Below are 25,212 nucleotides of genomic sequence, written 5' to 3'. Positions count from 1 at the left end.
GAACGGTCCTACATGTTCCTTGTTCAGCGATTTCCTGTGGCAGGATGACACATACTTTCCTCTTTGGTTTAAGTCAGGGGTGCTCACACTTTTTTAGCCTGTGAGCTACTTTTAAAATGACCAAGTCCCAAAGATCTACCTACTACTATAAAAAAAAATATGAGTAGGTATTTATGTACGTTATACACTGTATATGTATATCAGGAGTGCACGCACTTTCTCAGCATGCAAGTACAAGTCAAAATGATCTACCTCTTTCTATAAAACATATAACATATGAAAAATGTAACCAGTAAACTCTGAAATTCTATTGTAAATATTAATGATTAGTATTTCACATTCACATTTTCAAAGTTTACAGGTAATCAAAGTAGTTGCTATCACAATTCACTTCAATATGGAAATAAAGACAATTCCACATAACTCCTAAATAGTTGTGTACATAACCTGAGTACTGCTAATATGTCGGTCAAATTAGCTATGTAACGTTCATTAGGGCACACAGTTCATGTATTACATCCACTTAGCATTTGCTATCAAACATTACCCATATACAAGAATTTAAAATGATTATGCAAAGGACAATGCAGCCCAAGTCAAGGCAACATATTGAAAAGGTTTCACCAATGGGCACATTTTTACTTTCATCATGAAATAATAGTTTAAGAAGCGAACGTGTAGAAAACACTGATTTCTGTAGGAGAGTTCATGACGCGAAGCAAAGACAGTAAACAATACACTTTTTTTCTACGTAACTCGCCGCTACAAGTGAACAGATAACTTTTGTTATAGATATGGACGTCTTACCGCAGAGTTAGTTCATCCATAATCACAATAATAAAGATGAAAGTTGCATCTTCGTGTGTAGCTTGAAACGCTGCGGGGGAGCAAGCCCGAATCAGGAGGGGAGCTTAATGTCAGCTGACTGATGTCATATGACAACTATAAAGTGATGTTTACGCGATCGACCCAAATTACCTTGGCGATCTACCGGTAGCTCGCGATCGACGTAATGGCCGCCCCTGGTTTAAGTTAAGCAGCTCGTGCTAAAGCTTGCTCCTGTTGTAGAAAAGTTATGTTTGCTCCCCGGATAACTTAGCTTGACAAACCAAGAACAATATGGTGCGAGATCACTCACACTGCAAATAAATGAATCAGGGGCTAGTAGGTTAAATACCTCCCAATGACTGAAGACCAGCTGCGGGCTGGCCAGTCCACTGGTCCTCTTGCGAATTTCGTCTGCAAAGCCAAAACTCTCAGCGACAGGAAGAACAGCCTTGATGATGAACATGTCTGTCCCTTCCTTCATTTCTTCGTGGAGGACGCGTCCCTCTCGTTTTCCGAGAACACCATATACTCGGCCTGTGAAGTGAACACACGAAGGCCAGCATTTGGTGAGAATCATGGTGTCATGCAACATCTGGGGACATTCAGCAAAAACACCACCAGTGAGCAACAGCTTACCCAGAACGTCGGCCGTGGCCATGATTTCACAGGTGTACATGGCGGCCATAAGTCTCTGGGGTTGTGCCTGGAAAGCATGGCGGCATGCCTCCTTCATGGCAGCAATCAGCTGGCCTGACACGGGCCCGTAGCAGTCTGCAGAGGAAGCCTCTTGCCGGCGCTTGCCTTGACTCTGCGCTGATGCATCAGTGTTCTCTGGTGCTTTGCTAGCTCCCAAAGCCTCTTGGGATGTGGCATTTTCTTCTGCAGTGTTGTGCTGATTTGGGAAGTTTGAAGACTGGATATCCCATCTCTCAATAGAGAAGCAGACCCCCATCAGGGGCTCTTCACACATTGGCCCTGACAGCGTTGCGAGCTGAAAGCCGCTCACGATGCTGTTGTCCAACTCACGTACGATCCGTGCCTGAGCCTCCGCTTCCCCAGATTTATCTTCCCTGCACAGACACTGCCACAGAGAGGGTCGCCGATAGCCCTCCACATTGTTCAGCAGAATGTTTGGGCCACACCTTCAAGCAGCGACAAGAGAAGCTTTTACTCATTTTCCAAGGTCACTTGGCATAAAAACAAAAACAACACAGCTTTTCTTGCATGTCAGCAACACTTTGTAAGTGTTGAAAATGTGTCCTATACGACTTTATGTGACTCATTAAGTCCCAAAGTGACGTAGTAATCCCTCGTTTATCATGGTTGATTGGTTCCAGACCAGACCGTGATAAGTGAATTTCCACGAAGTAGGTTTCCTCCCTTCCAAATCTGGTTTTAACATTGAGCCATCTCGACATGACTTAGTCATCTTTACACTTGTATTACCTAATACAGTAGACTTGATAAGAACAAGTACGACATTGAAGACATAAATAAGACTCGTGCTTGCGTGTGTTGCTGTAAATATGTTCCGGTGCTAGGGGAGCTAAGTCGGGGGGGCAGACAGGAAGTGATGTCAGGGGTTCAGAGTTCAGTTTAGCTTGGCGTGGGTTGTATTATCGTATGGATTATTGTGCCTGTTAAAAAAATAAAAAAAACAAAAATAAAAAAATACAAGCCTTTTGTTACGGTGATCAAGTCTGGTGCTTGTGTGTCTCACCCAACGTTACAGTAATATTACTGACACCTAGTAACCAGTGTAGAATATTACATATCATCATACCATCTTTAAATGAGTCTTCTGAATGCCTTTTATTTGTATTTTTCTTCATTTAGCCATTTTTATGCTCCAAATGCTTTATTTAGGCAAAATTTATGGTAACATTTCTTTAAATAGGCATGTCTGTTTTACTAATACTAGGCCGTATACAACCACAAACAGCATGATTTATTTATATATTTTTGAAAAAATATGATAGTGTGAAGCTGTGAAATCCAAAGCGTGAAGTGGCGAGAGATTACCGTTTATGAGATATTTCAGAGTGACAGTCATGTGATTACGGCAAGATATGGCTTCCCCTAAATGGCAGTATAAGCTTAAATGACTTCTGTTGCTATGTATAAAATACAATAAAATGATCCGTGCCAAACCTGCGAGGTCCAAAAGCCCAGATGTAGTCCACAGCATTCCTCCACTTCCTCCCTTGCAGCATGCTCCCCAGCTGGGCCTTGAGATCAGCGATGGCTTCCAAGGTCCTGACACTGACGTCTAGATTTCTCCCCTCCTTCAAGGACATGTTGACTTGTTCCAAAGTCCGAATCAGCACTGAGCTATCTTCCAAAAGACGAGTGACCTCTGAAATGATAAGGCAGAACTGAGACATCTTTTGCTCCTTTCCTCACTGCGCTTGCAATCTTCCCAGATGTTGTGTGTCAACATCGGAACATGTACTTTTTCCACTGTGGCTATAATTACGTTCACATTTTAACATGCTCTTATGTGTTAAAACGACTCTTCACTTCAAATGAGTGAGGGCTATGGAAAGCGAACCGATACTTGGTGTGTCTTCATGTTTTACCTGGTGGCAAGGGGATTGCCCGAACGCTGACAGTGGCCAGTTTGTTGGGAGTGGTGAGCGTGACCAACCCGCTGGCATCGACATGAAGTGTCTCTGAAGAACAGCCATGAGAACCTTCCTCCTTTACCTGACATGTACGTAACACATAGGATTATCACTATTGTGTTAAACAGCTTCATTTTAACAGAGAGAGAGACAGAATGTGTAAAAAAAAAAAAAACATGAATACATTAGATAGGGGGTAAAAAAGTGGCAACAAGTGGCTTAATAGTGGTACAGAAAGCTTGCTGGCAAGCACAGAGGTCAGACATTTCTTGTAGTTGCTCAGCAGGGTTGCCCACATCTCAGGAGGGATTTTGCTCAGAGAAACTCCAAAGCAACGTTCAGACGGGTCTGTACGTACCTTGCGGGCACTGCAGGATCTCAATCCCTGACAGCAAAGTATCTTACTAATGCTTTTCTTGCTGACTGTGCTCCCAACTCCCTTGATTAGCCAGCTCCTCCCATGTCATTCTGGGCTGCTCTGTCACCTTTCTCACATTCATCCTTCCCCCACCAGGTGAAATCTTGCACGGAGCTCCAGAGCGAGGGTGATTGACTGTTATCCTCAATTTCCCACCAAGCTTCTTGTTGATACTCTTGTAGTCCATTGCAGTCTTGTGCAGGTCTACAATCTTGAGGTCAGCTCTTTGGTCTTGTTGTGGAGAGGTTTGAATGGGCGAGAGTGTTCTGTGACTTTGTCTTTTATCCAAATACTGAGTTGAGTTTAGGAGTATGTTCCTCTCCCCTACCACGGGCAAGACCAAAGAGCTGATTGGGAATATACAGTGTGTATATAGACGTGGCCCTTTTAGTGGCTGACCGCTGCTGTGCACGATAACGACGAGAAGGTTCACTCACCTGGTGAATGATGGCAACTTTTTGCTGTTTGCCAAGATCTTCATTCACCATGTCCACTCTGGGAGGGCGCACCACTGTTTCTCGGAATGGAATAATGGGCTTTGATGCGCTGATCTCGATTTTCGCAAACCTGTAAAAAAGCAGTTGCTGTTACGGATGTGCTTATTGCTGGCAAGAATTACAGTTGATGAAGTTAATATGTTCACCCGGAGCGGGACAATACTAAAATTTATGAGACCTAAGATCTTTATTGTCACTTTAAAGGCTGACTTATGGCCAGTTATCAGTCCTGCAATGGTGCCGTCGTCAGAAAACGTGAAGATGGTGTTGGTGGGAGAGGAGGGGTCTGAGAACACACCTCTGTGGTGCTCCAGGGTTCAAGATGAGAGGTATAATGTTGGGGCAAACACCATCTTGGATATTTCTCTCACTAATAGTTCCATTTAATAACTGAAATCTTAAATGTGTACAAAATATTCATTATTTTTCAGAAGCACACTTTTAAAAAATAACATTTTAGAATGTGTGGTCGACCTCTTATATTGTTTTATACCCACTGTAAGCAAACCAAGTGTGTGAATGCCCCTTAGTATACAATGTCATTCTGCACCAAAAATAATTCTATTCTTATTTGAAAACATTTAGCTCATTCAGGACACCCAGACTCTATTTTCTACTTTCATCAAATTCAGAATTTTCCTGAAATTCCACATTTTTCAAACAGAAATGCCCTTTGATCTTAACAATTCTTACTAATTCCACATTTCTCAACTGTCTCAAACCATTCCAACAACAAAATATTAAAAACACTCATTAAAAACATTCAGGCTATCTATTTTCCACACTGGAAAAAGTTCCTGCTTTTTCTGGAAATCCACATTTTTCCAGTTCAAAAATTCCCACTGAAAGGAATGTATTTGTAATTTCACATTTCTCAAACCATTCCAGCATCAAAACATTCAGGATAACAATTTTCCACACCCACAAAATTCCTGTAACTACACATTTTCTGTACAGCATTTCTGTTCAGCTTCAGCTTTCATACGCAATTTCTACACAAATCGCCTTCTTTAGTTGTTGTAGTGGTGACTGGATCCCTAATTCAGATGCTGCTTGTCTGGCTAGCTTATAGGCTTTATTGAGCTACACAGATGCTTCTTTGCTGACCTCGGGGTCACTAGGCCATTCTTACAAAGAGCTGTTTGTCTGCATGAAGGTGGCGCAGACAGGGATTAGACAGCATGAACTCAAACGAACACATGCGGGGACATGGCTGTCCTGTCCATACATTTCCTACCTTGTTCTCGGATTTAATATTTGTCATACTCATGACAATGAATTCTAACTTTAATTTGGTGAATACCAAAATCTATGAAAATGGTTCAGGTGTGTGAAGTATATGCATTCCAGAGCATTTGTAAGGGGGTTAGAGAGAGAGAGCAAGAGAGAGACAGACAAAGGTCACAGTGGAAGAGCTGCAATCTTTACGCTTGTTAAGACTGCTGACCTCAACTGACAGGCAACGGGGTCAATTTAGGAGGCATCAGCCTTCCTGATCCTGCAGTCGGCCTTGAATCCATACAGTACAACCAGCCACCCTGTGACCTCAGCAGACCTTCAGACTCTTCCTGTCCTCCTTTGTTGTCTTTGTGCGTCTGGTTTGACTCTAAACATGGCGGTGGTATTTACACTAAGCCTTGTCACCATTGCGGACAAAAAGAAATTGCAACTTGTTGTTGGGGAGATGCTTGTCTGCTTCCAGACTACTGTCAAGGTGCCCTTGTGCAAGGTATCAGTATAATAAATACATGTTTAAAATGAATTAAATTAACCTAGAATTTCACAAATACATAATAATAAAAAGTAGGGGTGTAATGTGACACATTTTTTATACAGAACCTTTGGTTTGTTAGAGTCGTTTTTTCAGATAAAAATGAATAAATCATGCATCACACTGCAGGGTATGATGCCCAATTTGGATTTTTTGTGAAAACCTGATTTTTCATGTGGCCGTTCACGTTACCAAAAAAAAAAAAAAAAATACGACTTGTGAATGTGAACACAAAGCTTCCGGGAAGTGACGTGCAAAAGCATGACATCACATGCATTTCCATGTATTTACGGAAGTAAAAATTGCTGCAGTGTGTGCTCTACTTAAGGCGTTTGTCGTAATTTCAATGATTTTGTCCAACGGGTGTAAGTATTTTCTTAACCAAATGATTCTGCGTAGGAGATTATAAAGAAGGACGGCAAGAATTTTGGCTATGGCAATTTGTGAAGAACTTGCTGCAACGTCTGGAGCGTGTGGGTGGCTGTCGGAGCCAAGAGTGGTGGGATATCGCCCTTAACCGCTTCACTGACACTTTTTTAAAAATCATTTTCAGATGAGAAGAACTTTTCCTCCATCACTGAGGATTCACTGTACTGAACAATGTATGCAAAAGTTCTTCTTGTCACCTGAAAATGATTTTGCTCACAGCACCCCTGTCCCGCCACTCCTGCCATCCACACACTCCTCCGAATACATGTTGCAGGAGGCCTGTCACGATAACAAATTTTGCTGCTCGATAAATGTACTACAAATTATCGTCGATAATCAATATCATCGTTTTTTGACACCATTTTTTTCCATTGTCATGAGGTGTAAGTCACATTTGAACCACTAGATGATACTGAAGTATAGTGTACCTGTGTGAGCCACATTAGCTTGACATAGAGGTTGCCTGTATAGACCCTGTCTCTGTTAAGAAAAAAAACCCCACTCCAATAAATGCACACGCACACACACAGACGTACTGTAGTTATATAGTGTATCGTTAAACTAATGTAGGGGGTCATATTTGAGCTGGCCCACATATCTGTAGTGGCGGAGTAAAATGCAATGTTGCTGATTGTCCTTAAACACGTCTTCTTTCAGTCGGTTATACAGTTCAGGAATTGCTGTTTGTGACATGTGCATGTATGTTCTTCCAGGCAATTCGTACTGTTTGTCAAACATTTCTAACATTTCTCGATATGTTGGCTTTTCAGCCGTATTGAAAGGTTGCATTTCTTTTGCAATGTAGCCAGCGACATTGTCTGTGACCACACACCATTTTGTGCTGTTTCATTTTATATTTACTTTGCTGACCAAACGCCTCAGTAAGCGTTGACTGTCGGGACAAAGGCTCTGCTGCACATCCACACTGGGAGCTGTGGCATTCGCTTTTGTGCCTTCATTCATTTTAGCATTTGCTTGCTAACTTGCTTGCTAGCTAGCACTCCGTCTGCGTATCCACTCACTAGTAGGAGGGTTCACTCTCTCCGTTCATTCCACTATCTATATGACCAATGCACACAGACAGATGCAGAGTGAACCCTCTTGTCACCCAGCCTGTGTGGTACAGCGAGACGAGGATAAGGAACAGGCATATATGCACATGTCAATTTATCAAGGCCGTCAAAATGATCAACCTCGTTTTTTTTATCAATCGATTAATCGGATATCGGGACAGACAGTTGCAGCAGGTTGTCCAAGAACTGCCATGGCCAACATTCTTGCCATCTTTGTTCCTAATCTCCTACGCGGAATCATTTGGTCAAGAAAATATTGACTCACATTGCACAAAAGTCTTGAAACTGCCACAAACGCGTTCAGGAGCATACACTAGTGATGTGTGGATCGATACTGAAATATCGATACTTCCGATACCAGATCTTCATGCGCCAAAGTCGATTTTGAAATGAAAATATAAATATTTGTGCTACTTCAGATGTGATTTTGTCCTGTTTTTCTGTTGTATATTAGATTGGCTATATCGTAACTCGCCCTGCTACCGCAATATACTGTACTTGTCTTGTATTCTTTATGCTATGATTTGAAATACTAGCACACTACCTTTTTAAATTTAACAGACTCATTAGGTGCATTTCCACAAAGTATTGGTATTGGATCTGTATCGCCTGAATTTTACCCAGCGTTGGATCGGAAATTAGATCAGTGTTATCACACATCAGTAGCGCATACACTGCAGCAATCCATCCATCCATTTTCTATGCCGCTTTTCCTCACTAGGGTCGTGGGTATGCTGGAGCCTATCCCAGGTGACTTTGGGCAAGAGGCGGTGTATACCCTGGATTGGTCGCCAGCCAATCGCAGGGCACATATAGACAAACAAACATTCACACTCACATTCATGTCTATGGACAATTAAGATTCTCCAATTAACCTAAAATGCATGTTTTTGGAATGTGGGAGGAAACCGGAGTGCCGGGGAAAACCCACACACACACGGGGACATGCAAACATGCAAACTCCACACAGAGATGCCCAACGGAGATTCGAATCTTCCCGATCTCCTGACTGTGTGGCCAACATGCCGCTGCAGCAATCCTATAGAAAGGTGTGCTTTTGCGCATGCATGTCACTTCCCAGACACTTTGCGTTCACAACCACATAAAAAAAAAAAAAATCGCACCGCAACCTATGCCTAAACAATGTGTGCGGTGCATAAGACTCTAGTGGACAAGACTTTCTGATGACACAGGGTGGCACTGACCGGTCTTTGAGGTCGTCAAGGCAGCGCTGGAGATGAACCTCTCCCGCCGTGACCAAAACATGTTCCCCCGTCTCCTGTATTAGCACTTCAGCACAGGGGTCTGCCTGGTTCAACAGTCGCATCCCACGCACCAGCTTTGGCATCTCACCTTATGCATACAGAAAAAGAACAAGGACATCGATATATTGTAGGTTGTCCCTAGGCCTGGGCAATAAACCGAAAATGTACCGTTACTGAAATTTACTACGATAACCGACATCATGTTGCTCATGTCGATAAATTTGGTGTTTTAATAAAAAAGAAAAGAAAAGTATTTTTTGTCTGTTTTGACTGTGTGTGCTGGTATGCTATGTTCATTCCCCTTTAAGACGAGGTACAGCGTGTGTAGTCACGTGACTCCACCCAACCAGCCTGAACAAGAAGGGAAACAGACAATGAGGGAACAGGTGATGGTTGAAATGAAGAAGCGGTTGTACAGTGCCAGCATTTCACTTGCATATGCGCCTAGAAATAGACTGTGCGAGTAGAAAAAATAAAAAGGGAGCACACGTGCGACTACATTTTCAGCCCTTTAATTCGCATTTTGCTCCTGAAATAAGTCCATACAAAGTGAAACAAACTAGAGTTACATTCTGACGCATCTGTGTATAAAGAGTAGTTTAGTTGTATCAGGCATTAAAATGAACAAGAAACTGAAGAAACAAGGGTGTTCTAATAATTTTTTTACATAACTGTATATGCATTTTTTACTTTAGGGACCCGCTGTACAAATAAGAAAAAGGGAGGAAAAAAACATGAAAAATACTGTAATTGTGTGTGTGTTCTTTGAAAGACTTACTTGGGTGTTTTGGTTCTATCGCTACTCGTACAATGGGCGAGGCTTCAAAGTTGAGTGGGGTGAAGGGTGGGCAAGCTGGTGAAGTGGAAAGGGTCGCTGACTTCAAAACAAACTCCTCCAAACCTTTAATGCCTAGAAAAAGATGAGTGCAATCCCAAATTAAGTAGTGAGCAAACACAAATACAAACTAAAAGCACATGCAATAAAAGAAGCACAAATTCTTGTATGACTGGATAAAGCACCACTGCATATACAGTACTGAGACGATGTTTTGAATTCAAATAACCTTCATAAAATAGGTGGGGGTTTTTTTTCAAACTTTTTTTTAAAGAGAAGAAGACTTAGTGTTTAGCAGAGGTTCCTATGCTGTTTGCCTCATTCAACAGGCAATAAAGAGTGAGCCAATATTCTACTGTACCCAGCACATTGCCGGCGGGCACCTCCTCTTGCTCTTCCAGTTCTCTGCCCATCAGCAGGTAGACGTTTTCAATGGAACAACAGGACAGATGAGGAACCTCAGGCACGCAATCAGAAGCACTGCATCCTTCTGGCAGCTGGGAAACGCAACATAAGCAAAAAGTTGAGGGGCCTAGGTAACTTAACACAATATTTTTAGATGCAAGAATAAAAACGAATTAATAAGTGTCAATTTAATGATCGTGTTGACCTGGTTGATAATGTATAAGACAGTATTTTTCCCAAGACAACAGTTAAAAAAAAACAAAAAACAGGTTGTCTTATACGGGTGTGCTCATGGCAACAGCATCTTTAAAAGTATATCTTTGAAGCTTTTTCGTCAAATCTGAGCTGTGAGAAGTAGCAGGATATATTAATAAACAATGAGTAATCCCTCGTTTGTGGCGGTTAATTAGTTCCAGACCTGACCGTGATAAGTGAATTTCGGTGAAGTAGGATTCCTTATTTATAAGTTGAATATTTTCATAGTTAGAGCATGGAAAACCTGTTTAGGACCCCCAAATAGGCTTTTTAACATCAGAGCTCTCTAGACATGTAATAACACCCCTATAGTTACCTTTACACACCCATTACCCAGTATAGTAGACATAACAGAAACTATGACATACTGTATAAGACATAAATAAGACTCATGCTCGTGAGTGTTGCTGTAAATGTGTTTCGGTGCTAGGGGAGCTGATTTGGGGGTGGACAGGCAGTGACGTTGGGGATTCAAAGTTGAGTTTTAGCTTGGCATGGGTTGTGGCCGCATCATTCAAACCAGCAATGTAGGCCTGGCAATCAAGTCTGGTGCTTGTGTGTCTCACCAAACATTAGCATAACATTGCTGACATCTAGACAACGTCTTTGAATGTGTCTTTGGTTAAATTTTTTTTTTTACCAATGATAGGCTTTATTCAACCACAAAACAGCATGGTTATTAATTAATATATTTTTGAAAAACACTGATAGAGTGAAGCTGTGAAATTCAAAGCGCAAAGTGGCGAGTATATATAATCCTCCATCTTGGCGGTCAAATTCATTCAGCAGAGCATAAAAATGTCTTGCACTTGACTTGCTTGTAAATCTAGCTCTAGCCGGCACTGCTGTTTGTGCATGTCAAAGTCCCCCCCCCCCCCCAAAAAAAATGCTGTTTTTTCCCTCTATGGAAGGACGGCAGTGACAAGCACCTTCCAGATCATACACGCCCCCTTTAGAATAAAGTGAGTATTGCACGTGTCTGCTGTAGGACATTTCTATGTATTATATTGTGGGATTAGGAAGAATAATGATGTCACACTTTCATGAAAGACATTACACAGGCTGTGTAAAGTCATGGTGTATGATAAATGCTTCTGCAACATTATATTATTGGCCACATGCTGACAAACAGAAACTGGCAGGTGCCCTGATGCAACTAGTGCACTCAAGACGGTAGGCAGGGCTTACACACTAAGATGAGAAGAGACGCTCGCGGCAGCATCATCTTAGGTTTCTGTCCTGTATCTGATTGATTTTAGAAAATGAATAATAAAATGGACAAATATTTATGTTATCATTATTTGTTTTTTTAAAACATTTTCATCATACCTGCCTCCTCTGACTGCACATCATTGTCTACATTGTCTATATCTATACACACACACACACACACACACACACACACACACACGCATATCCAAACATACATACATATATATAACGATTAATCACCATTTGCAACTATGTCTGAAATATGCCATTTTCACTGTTTTTTATTAACACAATGATAAATGGCAGTACACAATTATATGTATATATATTTATATAACATACTGTATGTTTATTAAACGCTCTAAATGAAATGAACATTGATATCAAGCTAACGCATACACTCCTGATCAAAATCTTAAGACCACTTGAAAAATTGCTACAATTTGCGTTTTGCACATTTGGATCTTGATGAGGTTTTAAGTAGAGTTACAATATGCAAAAGCAAGACGTAATTTATTGAAAACAATAATTAAACTGAAATAGGCTGTTTATCAGCTGATCAAAAGTTTAAGACCATCGCTCAAAAAATAACAAAAAACTCTCCAAACCAGAACAAAAAATGTTCTCAGTAGGACTCAGTAATGAGTAGCTCCACCGTTCTTGTTCATCACTTCAAAAATGTGTTTGGGCATGCTTGATGCGAGTGTTTCCAGGAGGCTAGTGGGAACATTGCTCCAAGTGGTGAAGATGGCTTCACGAAGGGCATCAACTGTCTGGAACTGATGGCCATTTTTATAAACTTCCCTTGCCATCCATCCCCAAATGTTCTCTATGGGATTTAAATGAGGGGAACATGCAGGATGGTCCAAAAGAAGAAGGTCAAGCGAGCATTGTGAACTGCAGCGTTGTCCTGTTGAAAAACCCAGCTGTTACCACACAGACAAGGGCCCTCAGTCATGAGGGATGCCCACTGCAACATCTGCATCCGTTTGACGACCCTGCACCACCTGAAGCTCCAGTGTTCCACTGAATGAAAAAGCACCCCAAACCATGATGGACAACCTCCACTGTTACGGGTAGAAAACATCTCAGGTGGGATCTCCTTGTCATGCCAGTAACGTTGGAAGCCATCTGGACCGTCAAGGTTACATTTTTTCTCATCAGAGAATAAAACTTTTTTTCCACCTTTCAATGTCCCATGTTTGATGCTCCCTGGCAAAGTCTAAACGGGCAGTTTTGTGGCATTGAAGGAGAGATGAGGTCTTTGAATTTGTTTTTTAAACCCTTTTCCCGTAGATGGCGTCTGATGGTTATTGCGCTGCAGTCGGCACCAGTAAGAGCCTTAATGTGGGTGGAAGACCGCCCTGTGTCTTGATGGACAGCCAATCGAATCCTCCGGCTCAGCGCAGGTGTGATTTTTTTGGGTCTACCATTTGACTTTTTTGTTCCATAATGCTCAGGATCTTTCAAAAAACTTAGAATGACTGATTTCCTGCACCCAACCTCAGCAGCAATGGCACGCTGCAAGAGGCCTTGCTTATGCAGCTCGACAATCCGACCACGTTCAAAAAGAGAAAGCTGCTTAGCTTTAGCCATCAGGAGGGCATGACAGTGTGAATGCCTGACAGAAAATTATCATTTTGAGCAGCTTTTGGCTTTTATAGCCTGTGGTCTTAAACTTTTGATCAACAGATAAACAGCCTATTTCAGTTTAATTGTTGTTTTCAATAAATTACTTTTTCAAAATGCTTTTTGTCTCTCTCCCCCTTCTTGTTTTTGCATATTGTAGCTCTACTTAAAACCTCATTAAGATCCAAATGTGCAAAATGCAAATTCTAGCAATTTTTCAACTGGTCTAAAGATTTTGATCAGGAGTGTACTACACACCATAATATACTTTCACTCTCTTCAATTCTTCTGAACTAGGCTATGGGCTATGAGCTGGAGTTACAGGTATTTAGAACAATTTACAATGCAGCAAGAATAGTAAAACTAAAACTTTTATCCTCCACAATTAAACTGCACCATCTGAGCCATCTGTGTGGAAAATAGAACATTTCTTGTGTAAGGTAAGTGACCCTTATTTTTGTTCAATGTAGCAGTCAGACAGGATTTAACACACGCACCACTGTTATTGTGAGACAAACACATTTTGATAATAGAAAGCTTCCAAAATAATCCACAAAGTCAAAATGAAAACGTGTCATTTCATGAATGCGATGGTTTGTAGATGAGCAGGTGTTATATTGTAAATGTAAGCGTGTGAGTTTGATGATTTTGTTTCTAGTATTTTTAGTGTATTTGATGTAAACTGCCAAACCACACGTTACACAAATGTAACGTTCCAGGAAGATGGCAGCATTCCAGCCGGTATATTATTGTCAGATTTCAAAAACTGCTTTATGTTCTGTTCAATAATTCTTTGATGAAGCAATAGTTCACCTCAAGACACGACATCATCATGACAAGTATTTTCTAGGAAGGCTTACCATGGCCAGACCCTGCGCAGGATCATATTTTGGTCCAAGTATGAATATTCTCTGTCCTTTCTTCACCACCCCGCTGTACACCCTGGCAAATGCGATGAAGGTCTCCTTTTTCTCCTCTGCCTCCCCTGGTGTGGACTCCTCCATAACTCCAGTTTCCATCTCATCTGCCAAAAACGAGAAATGATGAAAATGTTCCTCTGAAAGTTCACTTAGAAGTTAATTTATACAGTATTATTTTTCTGGATTTTCTCTCGCTGTTAAAATGAATCTACCATGAAAATGATGTGGTGCTCATAGCTTTGGAAGGGAGGAAATTTACAACATCAGCAGGGGATCAAATACTTATTTTCATTCTGGAGTAGAGCAGTCAGAGCTTCCTGACAGGAACCACACTTTTCCTCTTGCTCTAATGCTCAACACTGCCCCCGGCTGCTCAAATTAAACTCAAACGCAACTGTCCTATCAACCATGTAAAATTTAAGAGGAACAAAAGCACATGACCTATCCAAAATTGAAGGAAGACGTTTGTTGCAGATGAAATCACATGTACAACTGGACATCCATGAATGCTGCCCCCCACCAAACAAACCCTTGTTGAGTGCTTCTGGCTGACTCTGGAGTGACTTGTCTTGATGGTCTTGTGGTCCTGATGCTGCCAGCTTTTCAGCGTGTCTTTGTCTCGCCACTTGTCTGCGCTGAGCAATCTCTTCCTGAGTCAACGGCCTACATTTTGACAAAAACAAACAAAGTTGCGTCAAACAAGGAAAAAAGCAAATGTATTGCCATAGCAACTAGAAATGCATGGCTGCAGACGACCGCCGTTTTCACTCATCAGAGAGGCAGTCATGTCACAACACGCTTTGCATTATAGAAGCACATAGCGGTCTACCAAATTAAAAAAATAACTCATGGCAAAACAGCAGGGTGGTGTCCGTGTTGCTCTCGCTGCCACATCGTGTCTTTGTCAACAATCATGTCTTCAGTGAAGGTAAAAGTAATCTAAAATGTTCATTTATCCCTTTCATCCATCACTTATATGTATTTATACACATTTAGAATTATTTTATGCATGTAAAACTAAAAAACTGTGTTTTGTGTTGACATTTCTGAGACTTGTGGCATACAGTAACTGTGTTAGTTAGCGAAGAACTACAGTCAACCGCTGATGATATCATATGCGGCCGACGGAGCTGACTTCCGCTCCATGTTTCCATGTGTTAGCAAGCTAATAAACGCTTAAGGACGTTTTGTGATGAAAATACATTAAGAACACAGTTGCACTAACGTGGCGTATTAATAACACGACAAGGCGAGTGCCACATTGCACGCTAGCCGGAAAATATACACAAACTGAGGCAAAATTTTGGCAATTTTTACGTTAACTAAAAAACACGCTAACCGAGGTTCCACTGTGTAGTTTTTGTGTCATGTTGATACCATAGAGTGAAATTCAGCTTGTAGTCCCTAATTGAATGGTGTTGTTGGAGAAGTAGTACTGTTTGGGTGTTTTGTTTCCTCTTTAAAGAAGAAGGGAAACAGATACGTGGGATTTGTAATCATGTTTAGGGAAAGGTGTTTTCATTGTTTGAATGGCTTTGTTATGCCTTTTCATCTACTCTTTCTGCTTCACACATTTTGTAATGTTGGATCAGATCCAGTTCATGTAGTTTATAAGTCATATTCCACTGGGGCAAAATGTTGGTGTAAAATTCCGACATTAACCAAAAAACACGCTAACCGAGGCATACGCTAACAGAGTTTCCGCTGTAGTTAAATTCAACACCAAATTTTCAAATTTGATCAGATTTGTTTCAAAAGGTAAAATTAAGTAAAGGTTAAACATTCACACTTACCTTTGTCTGTTCTGAGGTAAGGCCTTTGTGTCCACAGCAAACATCTTGGATACAAAAACTATCACAGGAGCATTTTCATTGCTGGAGCATTGGAGAAATGCTGGGGGGAAAACACAAAGAGTCAAACAAAAACAGGAAAAAAAAAACCCAAACCATGTGGTCACTAGGATAGAAAATACACATTTTGGCCCAAAGCTTTAACCTCTTAAAAGCACAGGGGGCAGCGAGGTTGCATTTGTGTTGCCATGGTAACTTCTAGGCCATGCTTATACCCATATACACATGCTATACAACTACAATACATCCGCAAGAACGTCAGCTAAACAACAAAACCAATTTTATAAGAACAGAAGACAATTTAAGCTAAATAGCTAGTCACTAGGACCTGTGGTTGCTCACGCTCAGGAAAACACTGCCCCCTAGCTTTTTGGCAGAGAACTGCAAGCTAACAGAATCAAGGCACTGTCAGAGGGGTTGTTACTAAGATGGTGCTGAGAAGAACGTGGTGGACCTGCACTTGATGACTTGAACAGGTTGTCAACATAAACAGGGTGAACTTAAACGGGCTCCACTGTACTAATAATACATTTCACATTTTGCCCGCTGGTTGGGGATCCCTGTTTTGAATCAAAATATGTTTTAACTCAACATATGATGATAACGATGATTAAGCCATTAGGTGTGATGACAGGCTGGTGGTTTCTGGTCTACGGTAAATATTTAAAAATAATAATAAACAATAAATTTACAGCAACACACACAGTAAGGAGTCTTATTTATTTCATATTTTCTCTTATCATTTCTACTATATTAGGTAATACAAGTGTAAAGGTGACTATCGGGGTGTTAATTCATGTCTAAAGGGCTCTAATAATGTTAAAACCATATTTAGAAGGTCATAAACAGGTTTTCTATGCTCTATGTAAATATTAAATTTATAAATAAGGAATAGTACTTTGTGGAAATTCACTTATCACTGTCGGGTCTGGAACCAATTAACTACAATAAACCAGGGATTAATTAATAACCAATTGCATTTTTATATTTGATTAAAGAGGAAAAAGCATAATTAAAAAAAAGGGACGTAATCACACGCACCATTTTTCAATTCCTGCGTCCTCTCCGGCAAGGCATCAAACCGCCGCACTCCTACGCTCATCAGCTTCTCCACCCTCTCTGCTGCTATGTCCAACGGACTGGGAAGCTTGCGACATACCATGGCTGCAGTGTCAAAGGAAAATATTCATATCACAAACACAGCATGAAAATGGAGAATATTCCACAAGAAAAAGCATACAGAGGACAGCGTGAGACACAGGTAACCACTGGCTGCATATCGCAGACAGCAGGACTTTGGGGTCGGAGTGACGAGAATCCCTGGCCATCACCTTCACTCCGAGTGATGCCACCACCTTCTCAATCTTCTCCTTGTCTCTGTTGAGGAAAAGAGAGTCAATGAGGTACATGCATGGCATGGATGACAGCAAAGCACTTTTTTGGACGCACCTCCGGGTAACAACTGCATCATATAAACTCCAAATGTTATCCAGCACAAGCTGCACAAAGACAGGCTTCTTGCCTTTGGCCTGGAAAAACAGGAAGATAGAAAATACATTAGGATATGTGAGAGTGGTGGAGACCATCAATACTCATCCATGCATCTCTACATGTATCCTTTTTAGCTGTACTTTAGGGGCAGAAGTTTGAGCAAAGGAGTTTGGCTTATTCCTGAACATCCAAACCAATTTCCTCCATCTGAGACCTTCTTCCAGACCCCAGCAAAGTGGTGAGATACAAATAACGTGTACAGTAGATACCCGCTACTCGTGGGGGTTGCGCTCTCCAACCGCGAGTAATTGAGGCGCCACTCTAATTAAGCCTGGGTTATGTCTATGGCGCTACTGTACATACTGTAGCATCACTTTGCTCTAATAACTACTGTCTATTTGCAGTGAATTAGCTTCATATTTTTAGTAGGGGTGAAGTAACACATGTATCCGTATCGAACCGTTCGATACGCACTATGAATCGAACGAACTGTAACCCAAGTCACAGATGTCACCCAGGAGATGTCGCAACATCAATCAGCTGACATCAAAGTCCCTTCCTGATTCGCTGTTGCTCCACCTAGCAGGTGGTAGCATTGTTATTGTTGCTGTTGTTTTTTTATGGTGAATTGAAAAAGTCTTCTTATGACTTGAGTTTTTTATGTATTGCCTTGGCCTCGGCTGTATTGTCATTTGGATAATTGTTTCAGTTTGTGGGAGTAATGAACGCTATGTAGTTTGAATGAAATAGGGTGGAACCTTGGTTAATGTTAATTCGTTCCAGAAGGTCTGACTCTAACCAAAACAGACGCTAATTGAATAAATTTTTCCCATAAAAAATAATGTAAATCCATTTAATCTGGTCCAGAAAACCAAAAATGTTATCACAAAACACGTTTTTTACAGTTTTACAACTATAGCTTGACAAGTATAGCTTGACATGCAGAAAATAATTCTAAATGAACAAAACACATACAAATGATGAATGAAAAAAAAAATGAATTAACATTTAAGGTTACTTTTACGTTAATTGAAGACTGTCTCCAAAGACACAATGTGGCAGTGAGATCAACCACAACTACCTTCCTGCTTTGACATGAGTTGTTTCTTGAATTCGATAGTGTTTCTCACCTCAATACTGCAAAAAAATGGAGCTAAAGAAAGTTGCAAATGGAGCTAAAGAAAGCTGCAAGTGGCAGCATTTTGATAAAGAAGGTGAAAAACACTATTGAATTGAAGAAATAACTCACGACAAAACAAGAAGGTGGTGTCCCTGTGGTGTCTCGCTGCCACATTGTGTCTTTGGGAACAGTAGTCTCCAATGAAGGTAAAATAACCTTAAATGTTCATTTAGCCCTTTCTTTCGTAATTTATATGCATTTTTGTTAACATGACATTATAGACGTTCGCTAGCTAATAGGATTCTCACAAGGAAGAACATTTCTGATAAAAAAAAAAAATATATATATATATATAACAATACAGATGGATTCATGCAGTGTATTAATTACACGACAAAACGAGCGCCAAACTGTATGTTAACTGGAGAATGCACGCAATGCAAACCGAGGCTAAATAATGGCGTAACCAAAAAACACGCTAACCGGGGCAGACGCCGAGGTTCCACTGCAGTTTAAAAACATTTACTTATTTAATCTTCTGTATCTTTCATTTGTCTCCTTGGGGAAGTAAACAGCAAGTCACAAGGATGCGTTTAGGTACCAAAATGTGGTAGTTTGATTTGATGAGCAACGGAATTCGATCGGTATCAAAAGTTGCAAATTCGGTGGCCATCCCTACTCACGGTACAACCAAAAATAACACATGTAGAAGACACAATGTAACTGCACCACATGGGTTCCGCAGATATTGAAATAAATGCTTACACACTAATATACATGCAAAACAATATTATTTTGTACTAATTTATAACCAGCAAGGTAAGTTGGGTAACGAGGCGAATGGTGCCTTTTAGAAATGTGAACGAGCTTACTCTATCTCCTCAAGTGTTTCACACACAACGAGCACATAATACAAAAAAACAAACACACTAGAAAAACACTCAGACAGCTCAGACCGCCGCCAAGCGTCATACAGTAGTTACACCCATATTGTGATTTACACCATAAATATTAGTCCTACATTTATTTAATCTACATATTTAGATTACTGGTGTTAAACGTTAGCATGCTAACGCCTAGCATAATAGTGGTAAGTGTTTATATAAGAGTCTACCTACAAAAATGGCTCAAAATGCAACTATGTTAATGTTAACATGTCAGCAACGCTAACATGCTAGATAAAATTAGGGCTGTTAAATGCTCAAATTTTGAAAATCAGATTAATCACAGCTTTCACATGAATTAATCATGATTAATCACCATTTGCAACTACTACAAAGTATGCCCATTTTTACTGTATTTTATTGAAAGAAAGATAAAAGGCAGGACAGGATATATTTGTGTGTATTAACAGCTCCAAATTAACAGAAAATTTAAAAGATAGCACACATGTCTGAAAATCTAATGACCTAACGCTAGTTTATTTTACAGCAGCATAACATTTGAATCACACTTGAACAGTGTTATTATGACCAATAAGGGGTTGCATTCAAAGACACCACGTAAATTAAGTTGAATTCACATTTTTGGAGTTTATTTTCTAGGATTTTCAAGCATTCTTAAATGCAGCAAATTGTACTTCGGCATTAAGAGTTGCAAAGTGAGTGATAAGAATATCCACTTATTGTTTTGTTGAAAAAAAAAAAACAGAGCGCGGGTTTAAGTGAAATGAATGTTAGTGACATTACCTGAGCTCCCTTCATGATCTTCTTAGCTTTTGCATTGAGGTAGAAATCTCCCCAGAGGGTTTTGAGAAGCACACCTGCATTGATGCCCATCCTCTGGCTGTAGATGTGGGCAAAGTGTTGGATGCTGCCAAAACACATCAATGCACTTCATGAGTGAGGACTTTCCATTAAAACTGCAAAAAGACACTATCTATTTCTCCAATAAAAGTTCAAAAAGTATTGTGACACATTTTTTCTGTGGTTCAGTAAGTGGACTACTTTTGGATTCATGGATAATGATGTAAGACTTTGGAACTGAGTCCTGCAAACTAACACACCTAAACTAAAATTTTTTAACACAGCCCACCTAACTTTTACTAATTATTTTTATTGAAACACCAAAGCTGTAGCAGGATTTGCAATTTTTTAATTACCATAAGTCATGAACCATTATTTGTGCAATCACAATAATTCAATCTGTTTCTGAGATGCTGCACTTTCATTACGGTAATCCAAGGGACAGCAGCTCTGAGAAGACAAGGCTTTAATACAAAGCAGAGTGGGGGTTTGTGAGTCTGTGTGACGAAGATGAACGGAGAAGCAAGCTTTATGTGACAAGGTTCTGCAGAAAAGTTGTATTTTATCATTGCATTTGTCGTTCACCGTGCTACTTGTAGACCTGCCAACCTTGGAGAAATGTTATGAGCACATTGTAAATATATGATTTCATGAGTAAACAGCAAAATTTTTTGGAAAATTAGGTTGCGGAAAATAAAAAAAAAACAACAGCAGCAGAAATGGAAAAAGCAGCTGTAATTTTACGACAAGGGTGCCCAATATGACGATGGCGAGCTACCGGTCGATTGCAAAGTTAGTGTGGGTCGATCGCATAAACGGCACTTTGCAGATGTCATATGACATCAGTCACCTGGCATTAAGCTCCCCTTCTGATTTGCTGGTGCTCCCCCGTGGTAAAGATTAAGTGGCGAGCAGACGCCTCAAGCTACACACAGAGATGCAACTTTCATCTTTATTATCCTGAATACGAATAAATATTTTGACTAACATATTACCGGGACTCATGTTTCGTACACAACAATTGAGGATTTGTGTGGAATTATCTTTATTGCCAAATGAAGTAGGGAGATTGTGCAGTTAACATTAGCCACATACCACTGATTAATAAATGAGCTCAATCATGAGCAGACGTTAACTTTGGATGTCTCTATTGTTTCACAGTCATTTTTATTGGCTACACATTGCTCCCTAGCCTGTGTAACATTTGCTGCTGGTCCCGGTTCCCCTAAGTCTGGTGCTGCTTGTAAGACATGCGTGTCTGTTTTACTCATCTCATGCCTTCAAACAGGTAGAAGTTGAAAACCCAGCATTTCGAGAAATGCTCCAAACGTTTTACAAACAGTACGAATTGCCTGTGATAAAATACATGTTGGAAATGACTATTCAACAACTTTACAGAGTGAAAGATGACATAAAGGAAATATTGCATTATTATGATATATTATTAGATATTATGATCATAACATTAGTGGTTTATTTGGTGTCAAAAATGCTTACAATAATATTATTTAGCGTCACTTTGTGGGACAATAAACATTTCAAACCGGGCCTGCATTGTTTTGTGATTCAATTCAATTTAAAAAGTTTGTTTGTCCAGTCCAGACATATTTTCATTATATTAAAAAAAAATTATGTTAAAATCTCGTATACAATCTTGTGCATCGTCTCGTCTCGTCTCGTGAGTCGGGTGCCATGTGACACGTATCAGCTACTTCGATTACCAGTAAACTTTGAAACTGTGAAAGTGAAATAGTAATCATTAGTATTTTGAATAGTAATTTCAGAGTTTATCTGTGAGATTTTACATATAGTCATGAAAAAAAATGATTAGACCACCCTTGTTTCTTCAGTTTCTTGGTCATTTTAATGCCTGATACAACTAAAGGTACCTTTGTTTGGATAAATATAACAATGACAACAAAAACAGCTCATAATAGTTCAAAGCTATAGCTATTCATGTAAGAACTTAAGTGATTTTGGTTATCATCAAGAAAACCATGGAAGTTGCTAGATGTCAGCTCTTAAATTAAACTCTTATGAGCTATATTTGTTATCATTAAATTTGTCTAAACAGTTGTACCTTTAGTTGGACCAGGCATTAAAATGGATCAATAAACTGAAGAAACAAGGGTGGTCTAATCATTTTTTCCATGACTGTACATTGGTGTGAAAAAGTGTTTGTCCCCTTCCTGATTTCTTTTTTTATGCATGTTTGTCACACATAAATGTTTCAAATCATCAAACTAATTTAAATATTAGTCAATGAGAACACAACTGAACACAAAGTGGTGTTTTTTTTTGTTTTTTTTTAATGAAACCTTTTATTATTAAGGGAGAAAAAAAATCCATACCTACAGTACATGGTCCTGTGTGAAAAAGTGATTGCCTCCTAATCCTAATAACTGGTTGGTCCACCCACAGCAGCAACAACTGCAATCAAGCGTTTGCGATAACTTGCAATGAATCTCTTACAGCGCTGTGGAGGAATTTTGGCCCACTCATCTTTGCCGAATTTTTGTAATTCAGGCCACATTGGAGGGTTTTCACGCATATGCCAAAGCATACAATAGGATTCATGTCAAGACTTTGACTAGGCCACTCCAAAGTCTTCATTTTGGTTTCTTCGGCCATTCAGAGGTGGACTTGCTGGTGTGTTTTGGATCATTGTCCTGCTGCAGAACCCAAGTTGGTTTCAGCTTGAGGTCACAAACAGATGGCAGGACATTCTCCTTCAGGATTTTTTGGTAGACAGCCGAATCCATGGTTCCATTTATCACAGCAAGTCTTCCAGGTCCTGAAGCACCAAAACAGCCCCAAAAGCCCTGTCCCACTACCACCACCATATTTTACTGTTGGTATAATGGTCCTTTTTCCTGAAATGGGGCATTACTTTTACGCCAATTGTAATGGAACACACACTTTCCAAAAAAGTTCAACGTTTGTCTCTTCAGAGTATTTTCCCAAGGGTCTTTGGGATCATCAAGACGTTTTATGGCAAAATTGAGATGAGCCTTAATGTTCTTTTTGTTCCGCAGTGGTTTTCTCGTCTTGGAACTCTGCCATGTAGGCCGTTTTTGCCCAGTTTCTTTCTTATGATGGAGTCATGAACACTGACCTTAACTGAGGCAAGTAAGGCCTGCAGTTCTTTTTTTTTTTCTTGGATGAGTCGTCGCTTTGCTCTTGGGGTAATTTTTGTTGGCCGGCCACTCTTGGGAGGGTTCACCACTGTTCCATGTTTTCATTCATGCATTTGTGGATAATGGCTCTCACTGTGGTTTGCTGGAGCCATAAAGCTTTAGAAATGTAATGTTCAGTTATGTTTTAACAGAGGGGACCATCACTTTTTCATGTAGGTTTGGATTTTTTTTCTCCCTTAATAATAAAATGTTTTATTTAAAAACTGCATTTTGTGTTCAGTTGTGTTGTCATTGACTAATATTTAAATTTGTTTGATGACTTGAAACATTTAAGTGTGACAAACATGCAAAAAAGAAGAAATCAGGAAGGGTAAGGTTTTGTAATTGGATTCTAACAAAAAAAAGGTTGCAATTTTTAGAATAAGCTCTCAATATTATGAGGAAAGATAATGCCATTTTGTAGCATAGAGTTTAAATATTAAGGATTTATTTATTTATTTATTTTTAAATCATAATATTATGACAGAACACCACCAAACTAAACTACGGAACAAAATAAAATGGGCCCTTGCCCAGCGCTTATGCACCTCAGCATAGTTTTTGTGTAATTCTGTGAATAAACCAATAAAACACCAACAGGCAATCCGAACAGGCTATCCCTCCTCCTTACACGTTTCTCACCCAAAAAATGTAATAAGAACACCATCACTGGCCAGCATAGCGGTTTCAGAGAACAGATTCTACAAAACAATATAATTATTCTTCACAATTAAGAGTTAAATGAGTGTGAGTTTCGTTTGACCCGAAAAGGGGGAGTGGCGTTCATGGCTGTCACTCACTCACACTCACACACAAGTGCGTAATGTGTGCACACATTCACATACGTGCAGTCTCAGAGAAGCTCACGTCACCTTTTCCTGCGTGCGAGTGTCATGTGGGGTGTGGCTTGCATGCTCTGAGGAGGAAGAAGGCGGGATATAGTACGTTCGAACACTTGCGCCCCCATTGCAATACCTAACCATGACAGACAGCACCTTTAAGTCCTCCATCCATCCATCCATTTTCGATGCCGCTTCTCCTCACTTGGGCCGCGGGGGCATGCTGGAGCTGACTTCGGGAGACAGGTGGGGTACAGCCTGGACTGGTCGCCAGCCAATCGCAGGGCACATATAGACAAACAGCCGTTCACACACACACATTCATACCTATGGACAATTTAGATTTGCCAATTAACCTAACCTTTAAGTCATTACATTTGGAATTTAACGCAAAAATTTCAGTGAAAACATTATACAGTATATGTTTATTATATTAATTAAAATATTATAAATGGGGTATCAAATGCGACCAGTCCAGGGTGTACCCCGCCTGTCACCCAAAGTCAGCTGGGATCGGCTCCAGCATACCCCCTCGACCCTAATGAAGAGAAGCGGCATAGAAAATGGATGGATGGATGGGTTATCAAATGATTAAGAATTTTAATCAGATTAACCACAGTTTTTCAATTAATTAATCAGGATTAATCACAATTAACAACTATGTTTGAAATATGACAACTTTTATTGTATTTAAATGAGTGATTAGGATTGTGTGTGTTTGTATGTAACAGCTCCAAAAGAACTGAATATGTTAATCAAGCTAAAAGATACCACACAAGTCTAAAAACCTATTTGTCTAAAACTAGTCTCTTTAATAGTAGCAGAACATT

The 25,212-nt window shown here is 40.1% G+C and overlaps 1 protein-coding gene across 1 annotated transcript in view; it reads right to left on the bottom strand.

Annotated features, from left to right (window-relative positions):
* Positions 1 to 25,212, bottom strand: part of efl1 (elongation factor like GTPase 1) — a 32,788-nt gene that overhangs the window by 725 nt on the left and 6,851 nt on the right. Inside the window, exons 7-21 of the mRNA XM_054771906.1 lie at positions 20,311 to 20,434; positions 17,461 to 17,540; positions 17,252 to 17,388; positions 17,053 to 17,175; positions 15,955 to 16,054; positions 14,691 to 14,824; positions 14,102 to 14,265; positions 10,102 to 10,237; positions 9,684 to 9,815; positions 8,846 to 8,993; positions 4,308 to 4,437; positions 3,408 to 3,534; positions 2,980 to 3,184; positions 1,465 to 1,970; positions 1,178 to 1,362 (exon numbers count right to left, since the gene is read on the bottom strand). Of these exons, the coding sequence (XP_054627881.1) occupies positions 1,178 to 1,362; positions 1,465 to 1,970; positions 2,980 to 3,184; positions 3,408 to 3,534; positions 4,308 to 4,437; positions 8,846 to 8,993; positions 9,684 to 9,815; positions 10,102 to 10,237; positions 14,102 to 14,265; positions 14,691 to 14,824; positions 15,955 to 16,054; positions 17,053 to 17,175; positions 17,252 to 17,388; positions 17,461 to 17,540; positions 20,311 to 20,434 (2,431 nt within the window). The remainder of the gene's footprint in view (positions 1 to 1,177; positions 1,363 to 1,464; positions 1,971 to 2,979; positions 3,185 to 3,407; positions 3,535 to 4,307; positions 4,438 to 8,845; positions 8,994 to 9,683; positions 9,816 to 10,101; positions 10,238 to 14,101; positions 14,266 to 14,690; positions 14,825 to 15,954; positions 16,055 to 17,052; positions 17,176 to 17,251; positions 17,389 to 17,460; positions 17,541 to 20,310; positions 20,435 to 25,212) is intronic.

Source organism: Dunckerocampus dactyliophorus, chromosome 3 (assembly GCF_027744805.1).
Source record: "Dunckerocampus dactyliophorus isolate RoL2022-P2 chromosome 3, RoL_Ddac_1.1, whole genome shotgun sequence".
Classification (NCBI taxonomy): domain Eukaryota; kingdom Metazoa; phylum Chordata; class Actinopteri; order Syngnathiformes; family Syngnathidae; genus Dunckerocampus; species Dunckerocampus dactyliophorus.
This window is presented reverse-complemented; position numbering and strand designations above follow the sequence as displayed.